This window comes from Piliocolobus tephrosceles, chromosome 10, assembly GCF_002776525.5.
Source record: "Piliocolobus tephrosceles isolate RC106 chromosome 10, ASM277652v3, whole genome shotgun sequence".
In the NCBI taxonomy this organism is placed as follows: domain Eukaryota; kingdom Metazoa; phylum Chordata; class Mammalia; order Primates; family Cercopithecidae; genus Piliocolobus; species Piliocolobus tephrosceles.
In genome coordinates, this window is record NC_045443.1 from 29608923 (window position 1) to 29628606 (window position 19684).

Genomic DNA, 19684 nt, shown 5'->3' on the forward strand with positions numbered 1-19684 from the left:
TCTGCCAGGCTTTGGTATCAGGATGATGTTGGCCTCATAAAATGAGTTAGGGAGGATTCCCTCTTTTTCTATTGATTGGAATAGTTTCAGAAGGAATGATACCAGCTCCTCCTTGTACCTCTGGTAGAATTCAGCTGTGAATCCATCTGGTCCTGGGCTTTTTTTGGTGGGTAGGCTATTAATTGTTGCCTCAATTTCAGAGCCTGCTATTGGTCTATTCAGGGATTCAACTTCTTCCTGGTTTAGTCTTGGGAGAGTGTACGTGTCCAGGAAATTATCCATTTCTTCTAGATTTTCTAGTTGATTTGCGTAGAGGTGTTTATAGTATTCTCTGATGGTAGTTTGTATTTCTGTAGGGTCGGTGGTGATATCCCATTTATCATTTTTTATTGCGTCTATTTGATTCCTCTCTCTTTTCTTCTTTATTAGCCTTGCTAGCGGTCTGTCAATTTTGTTGATCTTTTCAAAAAACCAACTCCTGGATTCATTGATTTTTTGTTGTGTCTCTATCTCCTTCAGTTCTGCTCTGATCTTAGTTATTTCTTGCCTTCTGCTAGCTTTTGAATGTGTTTGCTCTTGCCTCTCTAGTTCGTTTAATTGTGATGTTAGAGTGTCAATTTTAGATCTTTCCTGCTTTCTCTTGTGGGCACTTAGTGCTATAAATTTCCCTCTACACACTGCTTTAAATGTGTCCCAGAGATTCTGGTATGTTGTATCTTTGTTCTCATTGGTTTCAAAGAACATCTTTATTTCTGCTTTCATTTCGTTATGTACCCAGTAGTCATTCAGGAGCAGGTTGTTCAGTTTCCATGTAGTTGAGCGGTTTTGATTGAGTTTCTTAGTCCTGAGTTCTAGTTTGATTGCACTGTTGTCTGAGAGACAGTTTGTTATAATTTCTGTTCTTTTACATTTGCTGAGGAGTGCTTTACTTCCAATTATGTGGTCAATTTTGGAATAAGTGCGATGTGGTGCTGAGAAGAATGTATATTCTGTTGACTTGGGGTGGAGAGTTCTATAGATGTCTATTAGGTCCGCTTGGTGCAGAGATGAGTTCAATTCCTGGATATCCTTGTTAACTTTCTGTCTCGTTGATCTGTCTAATGTTGACAGTGGAGTGTTGAAGTCTCCCATTATTATTTTATGGGAGTCTAAGTCTCTTTGTAAGTCTCTAAGGACTTGCTTTATGAATCTGGGTGCTCCTGTATTGGGTGCATATATATTTAGGATAGTTAGCTCTTCCTGCTGAATTGATCCCTTTACCATTATGTAATGGCCTTCTTTGTCTCTTTTGATCTTTGATGGTTTAAAGTCTGTTTTATCAGAGACTAGGATTGCAACCCCTGCTTTTTTTTGTTCTCCATTTGCTTGGTAGATCTTCCTCCATCCCTTTATTTTGAGCCTATGTATGTCTCTGCATGTGAGATGGGTCTCCTGAAGACAGCAGACTGATGGGTCTTGACTCTTTATCCAGTTTGCCAGTCTGTGTCTTTTAATTGGAGCATTTAGTCCATTTACATTTAAGGTTAATATTGTTATGTGTGAACTTGATCCTGCCATTATGATATTAACTGGTTATTTTGCTCATTAGTTGATGCAGTTTCTTCCTAGCCTCCATGGTCTTTACATTTTGGCATGTTTTTGCAGTGGCTGGTACCTGTTGTTCCTTTCCATGCTTAGGGCTTCCTTCAGGGTCTCTTGTAAGGCAGGCCTGGTGGTGACAAAATCTCTAAGCATTTGCTTATCTGTAAAGAATTTTATTTCTCCTTCACTGATGAAACTTAGTTTGGCTGGATATGAAATTCTGGGTTTAAAATTCTTTTCTTTAAGAACGTTGAAGATTGGCCCCCACTCTCTTCTGGCTTGTAGAGTTTCTGCCGAGAGATCTGCTGTCAGTCTGATGGGCTTCCCTTTGTGGGTAACCCGACCTTTCTCTCTGGCTGCCCTTAAGATTTTTTCCTTCATTTCAACTTTGGTGAATCTGGCAATTATGTGTCTTGGAGTTGCTCTTCTGGAGGAGTATCTTTGTGGCGTTCTCTGTATTTCCTGAATTTGAATGTTGGCCTGCCCTGCTAGGTTGGGGAAGTTCTCCTGGATGATATCCTGTAGAGTGTTTTCCAATTTGGTTCCATTTTCCCCCTCACTTTCAGGCACCCCAATCAGACGTAGATTTGGTCTTTTTACATAATCCCATACTTCTTGCAGGCTTTATTCATTTCTTTTTCTTCTTTTTTCTTTTGGTTTCTCTTCTCGCTTCATTTCATTCATTTGATCCTCAATCGCTGATACTCTTTCTTCCAGTTGATCGAGTCGGTTACTGAAGCTTGTGCATTTGTCACGTATTTCTCGTGTCATGGTTTTCATCTCTGTCATTTCGTTTATGACCTTCTCTGCATTAATTAGTCTAGCTGTCAATTCTTCCACTCTTTTTTCAAGATTTTTAGTTTCTTTGCACTGGGTACGTAATTCCTCCTTTAGCTCTGAGAGGTTTGATGGACTGAAGACTTCTTCTCTCATCTCATCAAAATCATTCTCTGACCAGCTTTGATCCGTTGCTGGCGATGGGCTGTGCTCCTTTGCAGGAGGAGATGTGCTCTTATTTTTTGAATTTCCAGCTTTTCTGCCCTGCTTTTTCCCCATCTTTGTGGTTTTATCTGTCTCTGGTCTTTGATGATGGTGACGTACTGATGGGGTTTTGGTATAGGTGACCTTCCTGTTTGATAGTTTTCCTTCTGACAGTCAGGACCCTCAGCTATAGGTCTGTTGAAGATTGCTTGAGGTCCACTCCAGACCCTGTTTGCCTGGGTATCAGCAGCAGAGGTTGCAGAAGACAGAATATTGCTGAACGGCGAGTGCACCTGTCTGATTCTTGCTTTGGAAGCTTCCTCTCAGGGGTGTACTCCACCCTGTGAGGTGTGGGGTGTCAGACTGCCCCTAGTGGGGGATGTCTCCCAGTTAGGCTACTCAGGGGTCAGGGACCCACTTGAGCAGGCAGACTGCCCCTTCTCAGATCTCAAGCTCCGTGTTGGGAGATCCACTGCTCTCTTCAAAGCTGTCAGACAGAGTCGTTCGCGTTTGCACAGGCTTCTGCTCCTTTAGCTGAGCCCTGTCCCCAGAGGTGCAGTCTACAGAGACAGGCAGGTTTCCTTGAGCTGCTGTGAGCTCCACCCAGTTCGAGCTTCCCAGCGGCTTTATTTACCTACTTAAGCCTCAGCGATGGCGGGCACCCCTCCCCCAGCCTCGCTGCTGCCTTGTGGTTAGATTGCCGCAGACTGCTGTGTTAGCAAGGAGGGAGGCTCCGTGGGCGTGGGACCCTCCCGGCCAGGTGTGGGATATATTCTCCGGTGTGCCGGTGTTATAGCGCAGTATTGGGGTGGGAGTTACCCGATTTTCCAGGTGTTGTGTGTCTCAGTTCCCCTGGCTAGGAAAAGGGACTCCCTTCCCCCTGGCGCTTCCCAGGTGAGGCGATGCCTCGCCCTGCTTCAGCTCTCGCTGGTCAGGCTGCAGCAGCTGACCCGCACGGATTGTCCGGCACTCCCGAGTGAGATGACCCCAGTACCTCAGTTGAAAATGCAGAAATCACCGGTCTTCTGTGTCGCTCGCGCTGGGAGATGGAGACTGGAGCTGTTCCTATTCGGCCATCTTGCTCCGCCCCCCATACATTTTAATAAATGACTATGAACCAATTGATTCTTGAGATTATTCTTTGTATAGGATTTATATTTTCAGATAGATTTCAGCTGGTATTTTTTTAAGGAGGGCAATAGTCATATTACCATAATAACTGATGTCATCATAATTGAATAATGAGCTTAGGCATATGCTTTGAAAAAAAACCTACATACATTAAATAAAATTGAATTCAAATGAATATCTTTTGGAAAGAACTACTGAATTCACAAATGTACATAAAAAGTTCTTAAGCTTAATCTAAGTAATCATATACAAAGAAAAATACTATTAGGAATGAAACCCTGGATACCAGAGTGGACAATTGAGTCTAACATATTCCCAGGGAAGTATTTGAAGTAAACTAACACAAAGAAATCTTGCCTTGAGAATCTTTAGAATCTTTTACTTAAACCTTTACTAAAGAGTGAAATAAAATGTTAAGAAACTTTCTAAATGGTTCTGAAAGTAATAGCCCAGCCAGGGAAATAAGGTCTCTAGCCTCTGTCTTGGGGCTTTCAGAATAGACTAGATAACCTTAGAATTAAATGCAGATTCACGTTTTTCTGAACAGTATTTCCTTGTATTGACAAGTGTTTCCCCAATAATTTTACAGTAAATGTTTCAGATAAAGAATCCAATTATTAACTATTCACACTGTTTCAGTTTGCAGATAACCACTTGCCCAGCACAAAAATCTTTATATTGTTCTCAGAAATTGATTCTTGACTCTACACAACAAATCCTTCGTCTTTATTGTTTTGACCCCATTACAAATGCTTTCCACAATGATGGACTTATATTCTCCTCTTCTCCTCTAGCACTTACTTTCTTTGTTCCCCAGGAGTCCAAGTCTTGGCAACCTTTGAAAAAATCCCATTTGAGAGAGCTTTCAGGAGACCATATGCTAATTTTACCAGCAACAACTTCACATCCCTGTACTGGAATGCGGTCAGCCACCGGGCCCCTGCCATCATCTATGACTGCTATCTGCGGCTCACTGGAAGGAAGCCCAGGTGAGAAGCTGAGTCAATGGTTTTGAAAGTGTCACTGCCCCAAAATCTTCAGTGCTTCCTTCAGCAGAGGATTAAAGGAGACAACTGAATCTTACCCATATATACAGATTGAACACACCTAATCTGAACATCTGAAATCTGAAATTCTCCAAAATCCAAAACGTTTTGAGTGCTAATATGATGCCACAAGTGGAAAATTCCACACACCGTACCTCATGTGATTGGTCACAGTCAAAAAAACGTTCAAAACTGTTTCATGCATAAATTATTTAAAATATTACATAAGATTACCTTCAGGCTATGTGTATATGGCTAAGTATGTATGAAACAGAAATGAATTTTGTGTTTAGACATGGGTCCCATCCCCAAGATATCTCATTACATATATGCGAATATCCCAAAATCTGAAAACAATCAAAACCCAAAACACTTCTGGCCCAAGCATTTCAGATAAAGGATACTCGACCTGTATAAGTTTTCAACAAACAAAGCAGTCATAGAGAGAAGTCACAAAAGACGTTAAAAATGTTCCAGCACAATAAAGGAAGGTAAATGTTAAAGAGCTTGATGAATTCAGCAAGTAATCATTCATGCAAAAAGAAAAGCAACTGAGACTGTCACTAGGGTTTTCTGAATAGGTAGATAATCTTAAATCTACAATAATGATGACAGCCTCACTTAGAGTTTACTGTGGCACTCGTGGGACTAAGGCTGATGTATGATGATCCCATTTTCATTGTCACAGTTATCCAAGAAGATATCCTCATCATCCCAATTTTACAAAAGGGGAAACAGAAGCTAAGGAAAGAATCTGAATTAGTCTCAAAGGAAGTGACAGGAAGGATGTGGAGAAAGCTGAGTCTCAAAGTCAGTATTTGGAACCAGATTTACTGCCACCTAGAGATGAGTGAAGAAATTAGAGGGAACACAGTGTGCTGATGCTAAGGCAGCTGTCACCATCTAGCTGTGTGACATAGGACATAGCCTTTATCTGTCTCGCTCAGATACTATTGTGTCAGAGTCATCATTATTATAATTGCCTAAGGCAATTCTTGTGATCAAGAATCAGAAGCATGAACAGTACTGCCTTCTGTGCTAGCCCCTTTGTAAGGGAGGAAGTCTTCGTCAGCGTGTTTGTCTTCTTTATTAGCAGTGCAAATGGCTAAAACTTAGCCAATGTAGAGTGAATGTAAATTGTTAGAGACCTCATTTGGAGCTCAGAACTCAGTTCTTGAGCAAGGTGAAAAGGAAACATTGTGATTATGGGGAAAATATTTGTATGGAGCTCATTTAATAAAGCTAGGAAAAGAAGAAAACCCAAATATTGTAAGCAGAAATGCTAAAGGTTTTAAAATATGTCAGGATTGGAAGAGGGCCTGCATAAAGAACAAAGTTCAGTTAGGAAAAAAGAGAAACACAGAAGGAAGAGACACAATAAAAATCTGTATGTATCTTGTGAGAAGTCAAACAGTAATATTTGTGGGAAACGGGTTGGTTTGTTGTGTGGTATGTATTTTAGCAGTAATCTTTATGGCAGAAAAAGTTGAAATCCTTCTAGACCCTTTCCTTCTCCAGGTGTGCTTGTGTATACTCTTCTACGCTTTTACATCCATATATGGACATATATGGTTTGCTTTGCAGTAGGGGGGTATGTGTGTATATAAATCAATTATATGTATTTTACAACTTTTCCCACTAATTTTCCATGAAAATCTAAGTCATCCTGCCCAGTGTTGCCTTTTTTTTTTTTTTCTACTGCAAACAACAAGGTAATGAATATCAGTGTGCATGCCTCTTTCTAGAATGTGCCTGTGTCAGGAGAGGATGCTGAGGAGGGAGATTGCTGGATTAAAGGGTATGTGGATTTTGTGACTAGTGCCAGGTGACCCTCCCTAAAGGAAGAACGTCAATTGGCACTAGCACAACAGTGTATGAGGGCTACAAAACTGGCTTTTTTTTTTTTTTTTTTTTTTTTTTTTTTTAAGACGGAGTCCTGCTCTGTCACCCAGGCTGGAGTGCAGTGGCGTAATCTTGGCTCACTGCAACTTCTGCCTCCTGGGTTCAAGCGATTCTCCTGCCTCAGCCTCCCGAGTAGCTGGGATTACAGGTGCCCGCCACCATGCCTGGCTAATTTTTGTATTTTTAGCTGAGATGGGGTTTCACCATCTTGGCCAGGCTGGTCTCGAACTCCTGACCTCAGGCAATCCACCCACCTCGGCCTCACAAAGTGCTGGGATTACAGGCATGAGCCACCGTGCCTGGGTGAGGGGTACAAAACAGTATTTCTTACCCTCATTAATACTTTGTAAAAATCAACTTCTGAATTGTCAAACTCATAAGCAATGACATCTTTTTGTTTTTTTGATTTGCATTCCTGATTGCTGGAGGGACTGGACTTTCATTTATTTATTGGACATTTAAGTTTTCTCCTCTGTGGGTTGCCTGCTTCTGCTCCCTAATTTCCTATTAGGTTGTCCTTATTAATGTATGGGAACATGTGTGTCTCAATACATATTTCATTTAGTTTTTCCAGGTCTGTTTCTTTTTAGCTTTGACTATAAAGCCTTTTGTAATATGAGTGAAGATACATATAATGCGGAGCTTAGGAACATGGAGTTTGGAGTCAGACTTATAGGATTTAAATCCTGGCTTCACCAATTTAGCCATAAGAGTCCTAAATTACTTCATCTCTCTAAATCCTAACTTCCTCTTCTATAAAATGGGCGTAGTAATCATAATCTATTTTATAGAGTTTAATATGAGTGCTTAGAATATAATAATCCCTAAAAGATATTTTAAATTTTTATGTGGTAAAATGAATCATTGTTTTCATTCATAGCTTTGCATTTTGTGTATTAAGGAGACCTTCTTGGCTGGGTGTGGTGGCTCACACCTGTAACCCCAGCAATTTGGGAGGTTGAGGAAGGAGGATCACTTAAGCCCAGGACTTCAAGACCAGACTAGGCAACATAGCGAGACCCCATCACTACAAGAATAAAATTTAAAAACGTCGTCCAGGCATGGTGGCGTGTGCCTATAGTCCCAGCTACTCGGGAGTCTGAGGCAGAAGATTGCTTGAACCCAGGAGGTCAAGGCTAAAGTGAGGCATGACTGAGCCACTGCATTCCAGCCTGGGCAATAAAGCGAGACCCTGTCCCAGACAAACAATAAAGACCTTCTCTATCTGAGAGTAATACAAGTATTTTTTCTAAAACATATCATTAGGTTGATATAGTTCTGTACATCCAATGATATCATGTCCAACCATTATTTTTAAAAATTAAAATAAATGTATTGAAATCACATCAATTGCATCAGAGTTGGAGAATGGCTAAAGATTTAGATAGTAATAGTAAAGTGGAACCCTATTATGGTGCTTATATCAGGCACAATGATGTCTATCTCATGCCTAAGAAATCTCCTATGATACAGTAAGAGAAATACCTCATGAGTCATTACGTACATGGGCATTAACTTTGACCAGAATTAAAACCAAATCCCCACAATAGCATCATAATTACTGAGCCAACTATAGTAATCACTACTAGCAAGACTGGGTTAACTAAAAATCAAGTGCTTTAGAGGCCAAAAGTGATTTGTAGCTAAGACCTAGTTTGGGCATTAGCTATGGGATCTTGAGCATAATCTCTCTGTAAAATGGAGATACATAATATAAATCCTGACTATCTCACAGCCATATTGTTAGGATCAAGTAAGATTGTATATGAAAGTTTTTTGAAAATTGTTATAAAGTTGGGAGGTGCACAAAGAAGATCTGGTCCAAGTCCTGACCACAAGATTGGACAGTATGGTTCATCTTGTGTAATGGGACACAAGGTAGTGAGATTACACAGCTCAGGTTTTTTGAGGTCAGTTAAAACTGGGTTGGAATTTGACTTTGACACTTTATCTCAAGCTCATGTTACTCATTTGTAAAACTGCAGACTTACCTAACAAAGATGGTACCAAAATTAGCAGAGAGAATACTATGTAAAGTATCGGGACCATGCCTAACACAGAATAGGTTATCAACAAGAAGTTTTTTTTTTTTTTTTTTTCTTTTTAAATCTCCACTATGATTGACAACTCCTTTTGATTCACCAAACACTGATATAGTCAAACACTTCTGCCCAAAAGTTATATACTAAGACCTCAGGTCCTATCAATTTTTTAAAATACAAGAACGTACAATAAAGATGAGAAACAAAGCCAGGCGCCGTGGCTCATGCCTGTAATCCCAACACTTTGGGAGGCCAGGGCAGTTGGTTCCCTTGAGCTCAGGAGTTCAAGACCAACCTGGGCAACATGGCAAAACCCTATCTACAAAATATATAAAAAATCAGCTGGGCCCCACTGCGCTCCAGCCTGGGTGACAAAGTAAGACGCTGCCTCAAAAAGAAAGATGAGAAAGGTTTCTAATTGTCTACATCAGAATTCAAAAAACAAACAGTATGTCATTCAAGCTGAATAGTTGGCTCACTTTAAAAATAGGTTTGCTATTCTTGAGAAATAGGTGTTAGAAAAGGAGTGTGGTAGTATTAAATGCCTAACAGAACAAGCTCCTTTAGATTCAGCCCTTTTCTTTTTCTGTTGAATGAACAGCGAGTTAATGTGGAAGGAGAAAAAAAGAGTAAGAATTTTAATAAGGAATGGGAGAAAAAGACAGGGATAGTTTTTGTATTTTCTTAAAAATAATTTCTCATACATCCCTGTAGACTGACAGGGAAGCAGCTATCTGTGGTGCGCTGATATTTACTCCTATTTGATGGTTTTCTCAGGATGACAAAGCTCATGAATCAGATTTTAAGAACTGCTTCCATGTTGGAGTATTTCATCAACCGGAGTTGGGAATGGAGCACATACAATACAGAAATGCTGATGTCTGAGCTGAGTCCTGAAGACCAGAGAGTAAGTATAGCACTGACTTAAGCAACAGGAAAATGCTACTCACTTGGAATTTAGAATTATTTGACTTGGAAAGCTGATGAATGGATAAGACGTTTTGGTTATAGACACAGATTTTGTTTTGCTTTGTTTTTCTAAGAAAATCGGTCAATACTATCAACACCACCATAGGAAACAAATTTAATGTAAGTAAGAAACATAGGTTCTTGGACTTTGGTTAAATCTTTAACTGCTGATCTGCCGACATATTTTATCTACTGCACTTCAATCATCTTGTCACTCGTTGGTAGTTATCATTTCAACAAACCCTTAATACCTCTGGGTGGCTGTGTTCTTCCCTTATCTGCCATGGCATATGACTTCAATGAAAAATAGTGATTTGATTGCTCATAAGCTCTATCATCCACTATTCTTGTCCAATCAAAGTTGTTCTGCCTCTCCCAGCTATAGTTCCTTCCTTACCTTGTTAAAGCGAATCCCTAGACCTATGCACTCTGCCTCATCTCAGCCCTCCCTCCAGCAGCAGTGCTGCATCATCGATCTTCCTCCCTATAGGATTTCTCTACAACAGTTCAGACTTTTATTTCTCAAGAAACACCTTCAGCTTAATTCGTTAGCATTAGCACCACTTATTTAATTTCTTGGCAGTCACAAAGGATAAGTCCTAAAATCTTTGCATATTCTGAAATTCACACACATAGAAATCTTTTGTACATTATACCTGTTCCTAGCCTTTTTCTCAGTCATATATCCCCTGAACATCTCTGTATGCAACTGGTAAAGTTTTTAACTCAATTTTAAGGCTTTCACTCCATATTGATTGACATTTCCCACTAAGAAACAATTTTCTAAAATGTATCTTTTATTTTGTACCTGACAACATATAGAAGAAACCAAGTCACACTGGGGAGTAAGTATCAGATGGCTAACTGACCTTGCTTGCCAGCTAAGGGTTTCACTTCTATCAAACTTATTGAGCATGATTCAAATCCAAGACCTAGAATTATTTCCTAAGCATTATCCATGTCAAATATAATAAATATAATAGGCCAAAAAAAGGCAAGATTTAGAGGGATATTTTATCTGAAATCATTGCTACCTCTCAAAGTGATGTGAAATAGTTACTCAGAAATGTTTACATACCACACATAGACAAAATTCTTCTAGCACTAGTGTTTGAAATGAATGATGATTAAGCCAGTTTATAAATCAAAAACAAATAAATTCAAGCTCTTGTAAGTTCTTTTAAAATTTAGCTTTAAACTCTGTGTAGGCTTATCCTTATGTATTTTCTCCATGGAATTTTCCTGCCTAAATGAGCTTAGGTTCATTTCTGACATTTTACTATTTTAAGCTTTCAAAATTTTGTGAAAAAGAATCAAAGCTTCAGTGGATTTAACATATGCTCTCAAAAATATCTTAGCAAAAGTAATAGTACTAAATGTAATTGCCAAATTCTGGTGTGGCTCAAAATTCAGTTTGAATTGCCATATGGAATCAAGATTCCGAACAGGGCCACTCTGAAATCAAACTTAGAAATGTTAAACAGTATAAAAATAAAAGCCTCTGCTTATATGAATGACTAAGCAATATTAATGATACTATAAAAACCATATCCAATCAAAGTGATAATGGAATTTCTTTCAAAAAGCAATTCATCTTTTGAACAAGTCTTTGAAGCACTCTGGAACTCACTAATCTCATCTGCTCTCTTTGTTAATACTCTAAATCTCACAAAGGTTTGAGGTATCTTGCAAAAAATACACATAATGAAAGAACAAAATAGAAATAAAATAAAATGCAAAACCAAGGAAATATGAATCAGAATATGAAGTCACAGCTAAAAATTTAAAAAGAGGATGTCCGTACATAATCTACAAGATCCTATTAAGTTGCTGTAGTTAATTTAAGCAGTGAATTTGCTCTTGAGCTTTCTGGTAGCAAAGTGAAAAGGAAAATATAGTTTCATGGGACTCATTGTTCAAAAGGAAGAATGAAGAGAAATAAAAAAAAGTTATCAAAGCAAATACATTTATGACTTTTTTTTTTTTTTTTTTTTTTTTTGAGATAGTGTCTTGCTCTGTTGCCCAGGTTGGAGTGCAGTGGCGAGATCTCGGCTCACTGCAACCTCCGCCACCCGGGTTCAAGCGCATCTCCTGTCTCAACCTCCCGAGTAGCTGGGGGACTACAGGCGCCCGCCACCACGCCCGGCTAATTTTTGTATTTTTAGTACAGATGGGGTTTCAAGATATTGGTCAGGCCGGTCTTGAACTCCTGACCTCAGGTGATCTGCCCGCCTCGACCTCCCAAAGTGCTGGGATTACAAGCATAAGCCACCACGCCCAGCCCATTTATGACTTTTAAAAAGTTATTTCTTGTCATGTTTCTCCATGCAAGTTGACAGGATAAACCAAAAGCAATATGGACAATGAATCAGCAAAGGGCTCATTATTAAATGTTTACTGAATGCTCAGAATGTTAAATAGGGTTAATAATATTTAGTTACTTCCCTCCGAGTTCTAAGATGGTTTTCTGTGATTAATATATAACATTTAATTTGCATATAAAGGAGAAAGAATCAAGGAGCCCTAGAGAACTACTAAATCTTTAAGATGTCACATTCAATTACATTCTTTAGAAGTGTAATATTTCCTGAAGAGAAACAGAGCTAAATATAGACTCTGGAGGAAAGATGCAATTTATGAATTAAACCGAAGAGATTCTCAGAAAATGGTGAAGCCGTTTTAAAGTTAACTAACTTGATCTTTAGTGGTGACTGGCTTTTTGGTTTTGATAATGTATGCCTTTTATTTGGTACCATCTAAGCCTTGATCAAACTAAGAGTTTACTTTGGTCATATTCATATAAACCTTATATACAGACTAAATAGAAGAAATTGTTGTATAACAAAAAAGAAACAATTTTGGCTTTCAAAATTAATATTTAAATTAATTTGACCAAAATTCTATAATTCATTAATGTATTCAGCAAGTATTTATTGAATGTCTACTTTGTGCCATTCAAAGGAACATCATTTATTTAGATTAAGACTTTTTAGTTATTAAAATCCTTCCTAGTGAGGCCTCACCAGAAGTTCAGTAAGTTAAGAGTAACAAGCAACTCTCCTTCACTGTACATGAGAGAAACTCTCCACTAAAGATAGGCTCCTTTTTTTTTTTTTTTTTTTTTTTTTTTTTTTTTTTTTTTTTAATGTCCAGGGATTAATACAAAAAGTGATCTGAGAGTGCTGTATGTCCAAAGAGAGAGAAGAGTACCCAGTTGGAAGGACAAAGGCACCTTAAACAAACCCTCCACTTTCTAAGATTTATAAATATTAGACTTTTTAAATGGCTAGCACAAGTCCATTTTCCAGGCCATTCTCTCCAAATACACCAAATAAAACCCTATTGAACCAAATCCACTCACTGATGCAATCTGTTATTTGATAACAGGGTCATACCAAACTCTCCAAGAATACCTAATACTTGAAATATTTCCAGAGATGATACCAGAATCTTCTTGACAGTCTTTCTACTAACAGGTTTTAGTGCCCTAAATTCTTTATATTCAATCAAAACTATTTTTTCTAATATATTTGAAGATCATTTCCTCCCTTCCTTTCTCCAGTTAAGCCCTTTATATGGAGATTTTGAAAAAGATCCCTGGATGGCTCAAGAATGACCTATCAGGTTTCTCTTCCGAACTCATCCTATCTCCATTTGTAAACCATATAAATCTGGGCCACCTCATGATCCTGTGTCAGCTCAGCGTCATTTTCAAAGAAAGTACACAAAAAATAAAATCTATGGAATGCAATTCAAATCTTTACTCCAGCTTTTTCATAACAAACCAAAAAAAGAATACATTTTTGGTCATGCAAGTGTCTTTCTTTTCTCTTCCTCAAAGATACCTTAAAATTTTTAATCCTTTTTCTTTATTGCCACTCTCTATATCTGTCTTCTACATGGCAAAATTTCTCTCCCTAAACAGATCAATCTCTTCCTTCTCCTTCTTCCCTACTCCTCCCCCATGTTGTGATCACTCCTTTTTACTTTCACTACCACTCTCTTCTTAAATATAAATTATGGTAACTTATTCCTTAAGGCTTTGCTTCCCGAAGTGTAATCTGCATAATGAAGTGGTAATGCTCTAGGAAAGGATGGTAGGATAGGGGGTAACACCAGAATTTAAGAGGAAAGGGAAAGTTGCATCATTTATGTTTTGGTCACTAACATATTATTCCATCACTTTTAAAAATAATTACTCCATGGTTAGCTGAAATACATACCAAACCAACCATAAGCTTTCGCCAGACTATGTAATACTATTTCCTTTGAATCTCTCTCACAAGAAATGTGAAGTGTTTGTGTTTGATCCACATTTAAATATTCCTATGTAAATAGTAATCCATATTATCAGCACCTTTGAAATAATGACTCAAATAATCTCTCTTTTGGAGAGGTTCAACCTATGTCTCCCAAATTGAAGGTCACTCATCTATGTAGAAGAAACCTCAAATGGACAAAGTGACTGTCCAGCACTGCAATTCTGGCAATCTATAATCTCTCTTACCTCTCAGGTATTCAACTTTGATGTGCGCCAGTTGAACTGGTTGGAATACATTGAAAATTATGTTTTGGGAGTTAAAAAATACTTATTGAAAGAGGATATGGCTGGGATCCCAGAAGCAAAGCAACACTTAAAAAGGTAAGTATAATCAGTCAGTTAATATTTATTGAGCACCTACTGTGCATCTGATTTTATACCAGGCATAACATTTGTGCAGAGAAGGAGAAGAATGAACATTTCTTGAGCATTTACTACATTACAGGTCCTGCACTCTATACTCTAGCCTGTAACAGTTTCATTTAGACTTCACCACACCTCTATGAGGCAAGTATTACTTTTGTTATTCCATTTTTATGAAACAGATGTTTAGATTTAAACACAGCAAATAACTTGCCCATGGTAATGCACAGTAAGTCTAAGAGACAGATTTGAACCCAAATTTGTTTCTTCTACCACACTCTGTCATAATGGGATATAAATACCCATCAGGCAGGAGACCTGGTTATGCTATTAACCTAGAAAAAAGTCCCTCCTCAATTTTTTTCAACTTCCTTGTAATCCCTGAGGGACAAAATTCTAGCACTCTGGTATAATCCTGGTAGAAGCAGAGGATCTGTAGTGCAGAGATGATAAGGATAGAAAAGTAGCTTGCACAACAGGAAGGAGGAACCTTGAATAGCAAGCCAAGAACTTTAGAATTTACCTTCTAATGAACAAGAACCAGTGAAGATTTATGATGCAGTAACATGATCAAAGTATATTTACAAGATCATGCTAGTCATGCTTGTAAATAGTTTCAAATGGAGAGAGGTATAAGAGAAATGAGTTAGAGAAATATGGTAGAAATCTGACTATTCAGCAAGAATGCTGCGGAAATGAAAGATGCAAAAACCAAAAGGCCAAGTTATGCCAAATACTCTGTGAGCACTACATTAATACTTGCCAGTCATAGCCAGGAAAACACACATTTATCTTCAGATAATGTGGTTGGATATCTGGTAGTTTTAACTTTGGTTATATCTGTCTCTTCCCTAGGCTCCGAAATATTCACTATCTCTTTAATACTGCCCTCTTCCTAATCGTCTGGCGCCTTCTCATTGCAAGATCTCAGATGGCTCGGAATGTCTGGTTCTTCATTGTAAGCTTCTGTTATAAATTCCTTTCCTACTTTAGGGCATCCAGCACGCTCAAAGTTTAAGAACATTTCACCATCGCTTTCTATCTGGAACCTCTCAGATACCTCTAAAACAGCAAACTGTGATTCTCAAGATTAGAAAGTAACAAGGAATATGTCCAAACTGTCAATGTCACCTTTTATGTATTCATCCCTATTCCTTAACTATGTATTTTTATTTCAGTGAGAGAAGGATGTAAACTAGCCCATAGTCACCTACATTTTAGGGAAAAAAATCCAAATTGTTTCCTAACATTCTATTTTATGCCCTTGCGTATGAAACGTGAAAGTACTCCCACTTTTCTATAGTTAGCTTTTCTTTTCTCCCTGAGAGGATTCATTTAAACTCAGTAAATATGGAAAGATACATGGCAGAAGTTGAAAAGAACTCAAGCAGTACTAACCTTGGAACCGTTCTGGGTAACCAAAAGAAAAATTTTAAATCAAGATGAGTAGGAGAATGATCTCAATATCCTCAAAAATGAAGTAAGAGAAGTAATTCCCCACTGAAAATGTCTCTCTTTCCATGTTATACCTTGGAGTCTTGGTAGGTGGGGAAATCAGAAAAGTAGGTTTACATTTAACATTTTTCTTAACTATATTCACTTCTTTAAAAGGAAAAAGAAGTGTAAATAAGTATGTATAGAGTGAGGGATTAAGCACATTTGCATTGGGGACTCATGTATTATGCTTTTAAGTCAAAATTGATATTCTCAAATTTGAATTTGATAGCTATTCTAAATCTTTTTAATCCTCAATTTTCTTGGTAACCTTCTTTCAATAGTCTCCTTCTAAAAGTTGGCAAACCCTTTATATTTAATCTTTTCCCACTCAGGACTCAATCTGAGAGGTTAACAGGGAGAGGGATGGTCCCATTTGATCTCTGCCACTGAGCAAAACAAAACTTCAAATGAACTTTTAAACTGTAGCTTCTGGTATAAAGTGGGGAAGATGGCACTTACGTGATCACCAGAGGATTTACTAGTATCGTGATGATTCCACCTGCACAATGTTAACTGTACAACATACAGCAGAAACGTGAATAGACTTCACTAAGGGACTCTCCAGTTTAGGAAATAGGTTTTGTTTTCTTAAAAATATTTTGTGTATAATGCAAACTAGTGAAAACTATATATATTCTCCAGTTCCTATAGTAATAATGTAACTGTTACACCAACTTTCCTCATATTTGAGAGATGAGTACATTGGATTGCAGCATTTCTTCATGTTAAAAACATGGAATATTACTCAAATACACTATTTGGGGCCTAAACAACTAAGATTGGTCACCACATAACTAGCTGAAAACGACATAGGCATAAAATGTTAACAACGAATGGCAGTTATATTTATGCTCACTTCCTGGAATAATTGAGTAATATTCAGACAGGCACATTGAGGTAGTTTAAGTGTACAAGGCCTTAGGGCAGTATCTAGCCCAGTATTATTCCAGATTCTCCTGAGCTCTATATAAAGGGCATTTGGGAGGAACTCTTCTGGGCAGTATCTTCCCCAATCTCATGGAAATTCTGGGAAAGACTTTCCATAGCAGACAACCCAGCTCTGACACTAAGCACCTGGTGATCTTTAGTTTGAGATGTCTATATGGTACTTTTGAGTTATATCAATTAAGATACAAGCTATAGATATGGTAAAAATATGAAATCAAGATATAGCTCAGTGGGACTGGATTAAGACATAATAATAGTTCTAAGAATTCACTTTTGATTGTATGTTTCACCAATTCAATATCTCCACTAATCAAGTATTCACATTTTGACTTTTGATGAAATAAAAATTTGAATTAAAATTCTTCCCCTCTTCTAGTGTTGTCTTTAACTGCTGACTACCGCAGCACTTCTCCCTTCCACCCCCTGTACCCCACCCCCTAACCCCCAGAAAAAGGAAATAACTTCCAAAGAACTCCTTCCACCAAATCACATCACAGGAATAACTATCAGATGAATATAAATTAACCTATAGGTACATAATGCTTCACTTTTTCTAACACCATTAACAGGGTTATTTTGACATGAGTATTCTTCTATTTGTGGCATCAGATAAATGACACAAAATTATTTTGTGATGATTAGGCAGTAAAAGCAGGTACCTGTATGAAGGGCAATCTCTAGCATATAACTATTTCATATCAAGACCAATTTGCAATTACTTGAATGCCTAATATAAACAAAGCAATGGGAAAGAACCTTCTACGTAGGGGAAAAAGAGGATGGAAAGTACAAAGAAAAGGTACCTATGTTTCAAAAGAAATTCTGGCAATCCCTATATTCTCTACCCACAAGATACCTGATACAGTATCAAGTATTACAGAGTTGAAGAGTCACTGCCCAAGGCAACCAATACTAGAAAAGGTTGAGGCAAATGGGCACACAATTCACAGAAACACTTCTTGCAATTTTCAACTAACATAATTATTTCCATTTAACACCTCATTTAATTAACTTAGTATCTCAAGGTAGAGACTGGTCTAATAATGCCCAAATAGCATGTTATCTTACAATAAACATAAACAATTCAAGTAGATCGGTCTAGTTTCCAAAAACATCAATAATTTTCAAAGTTTACAAAAATCACTTGTAAATTTCCACATGGCTACTCTTCTAGAACTGCTGTTCCAATAATGTCTGGGAACATAAGCAATTGCCTATAGTAAGAAGTAACAATTCTCATAATCCCACATAAAGGTGTGGAAATATGCTCACTGCCTAGATCACTTAAAACATTTTTTTAGTTAACTAAGACTACTAATTGCTGGTTTTCAAATGTAACTGGTTTGAGAGACAGTAGTGCCCTGCAAAGTGGAGATACTACTGTGGCAAAGGATGCTTAACTTGAGTTTAAATAGCCAGAAATACCTTTTCTGATACATAAATATTTTAGATGTGTCCCTACTTTATTTGAAATACTGATTCCAACCTGGAACTGCAAAAGAAATACCACATGTGATATGGCAATTTGAGTCAATTCCAGAAAAATACCTTAAAGAAAGTAAATGTCAGTACAGTATAAGAAGTCACCAAATTGATTTACATAACTGTTTGAAAACAAAATACAAAGCATTTATTAGTTATAGCTATTGTTGAAGGTCTGCTTTAGTATATGGCTTTCACTAATGTATACTTTATCTCATGCCTTCTCATCCTTAATAGTTTTTCCTTATTAAAATAGTGTAAAACGAGTTATATTTGGAAAAGTTAACCTAACTTCTTTTGTGAAACACAAAATATTATTTGGAGTTGCCATAACTATTTAAATGTTTCACTGCTTGTAATCTTGTTTGTATTCAACTGTTCACATATTTATACACGTAAATTCGAGTCAATTACTCAATTTTCACTTTTTCATCTTTAATATGAGAAATATAAAATAAACCCTGCATTATATAGCAATTTAGCTCCATCTGGAAGAAAAGCAAATGTAAACGTGATATTTTAAAATTCCTGTAGCTTTTCTATGAGAAAAAAAGTTTAAATATGGGAACTGAGGCTTATTTGGGGGTATATTAATTTTCTCCTAGTATTAAAAAGACAAAAAAAATGCTTCATAGTCATTTATTGAGTTCAAACGTTTGTGCTTGCAACACTAAATATTTTATGTTCTCTTTTCTCTCAAAGACACACACACCAAAAAAAGTTGAAAAAAAATTTTCAGTATTTTCAATAGTTGAAAAAAAAATCCAAGGCAGTCTGTTTTCTACTCTTAAATGTAAAGTGATTTTATCAAAGAAATACTTCAGAAAGTAGAAAAAAACTATGCTTTGATTGCATCATCACAATATGGGCAGATACATGGATCTTGATCCGGGCATTTTACCGTAAGGTAGTAAACAACTTGTGACCTATTTGATAGTGTTGAAAAAGGGCTACCTACCACCTTGGCTTGCTGAAGGTTTGCTAGAGCTCAAAACAGGAAAAGTACTAGGTTAAAAGGCATGCTGAGATTTTAAAGGTCCTAAGGCTCAGGTTTAAGTAACTTTTAAACAACCAAAAATAGGCATCTTGAATTCAAGTATAAGCTCTGAATTTTCAAGGAGTTTCATATTAAATTACTTTTTGGTACTTGAATTACTCAGGACATAGATGGAATGCAGTGTATCTCTTTTACACTATTAAAAAATTTGATCTGTCCGGGTGCGGTGGCTCATGCCTGTAATCCCAGCACCTTGGGAGAGGAGGCCAAGGCGGGCGCATCATGAGGTCAGGAGATCGAGACCATCCTGGCTAAGAGTGAATCCCTGTCTCTACTAAAATACAAAAAAATTAGCTGGGCTTGGTGGTACGCACCTGTAGTCCCAGCTACTCGAGAGGCTGAGGCAGGAGAATTACTTGAACCC

General features: G+C 37.5%; 1 protein-coding gene across 1 annotated transcript in view; it reads left to right on the plus strand.

Moving 5' to 3' along the window:
* FAR2 (fatty acyl-CoA reductase 2) overlaps window positions 1–17142 on the plus strand; it is a 200103-nt gene extending 182961 nt beyond the window's left edge. The window contains exons 9-12 of the mRNA XM_023209007.2: window positions 4511–4682; window positions 9461–9590; window positions 14167–14294; window positions 15192–17142. Coding sequence (XP_023064775.1) covers window positions 4511–4682; window positions 9461–9590; window positions 14167–14294; window positions 15192–15354 — 593 coding nt within the window. The 3' untranslated portion in view covers window positions 15355–17142. The remainder of the gene's footprint in view (window positions 1–4510; window positions 4683–9460; window positions 9591–14166; window positions 14295–15191) is intronic.
* Window positions 17143–19684: the final 2542 nt, after the last annotated feature.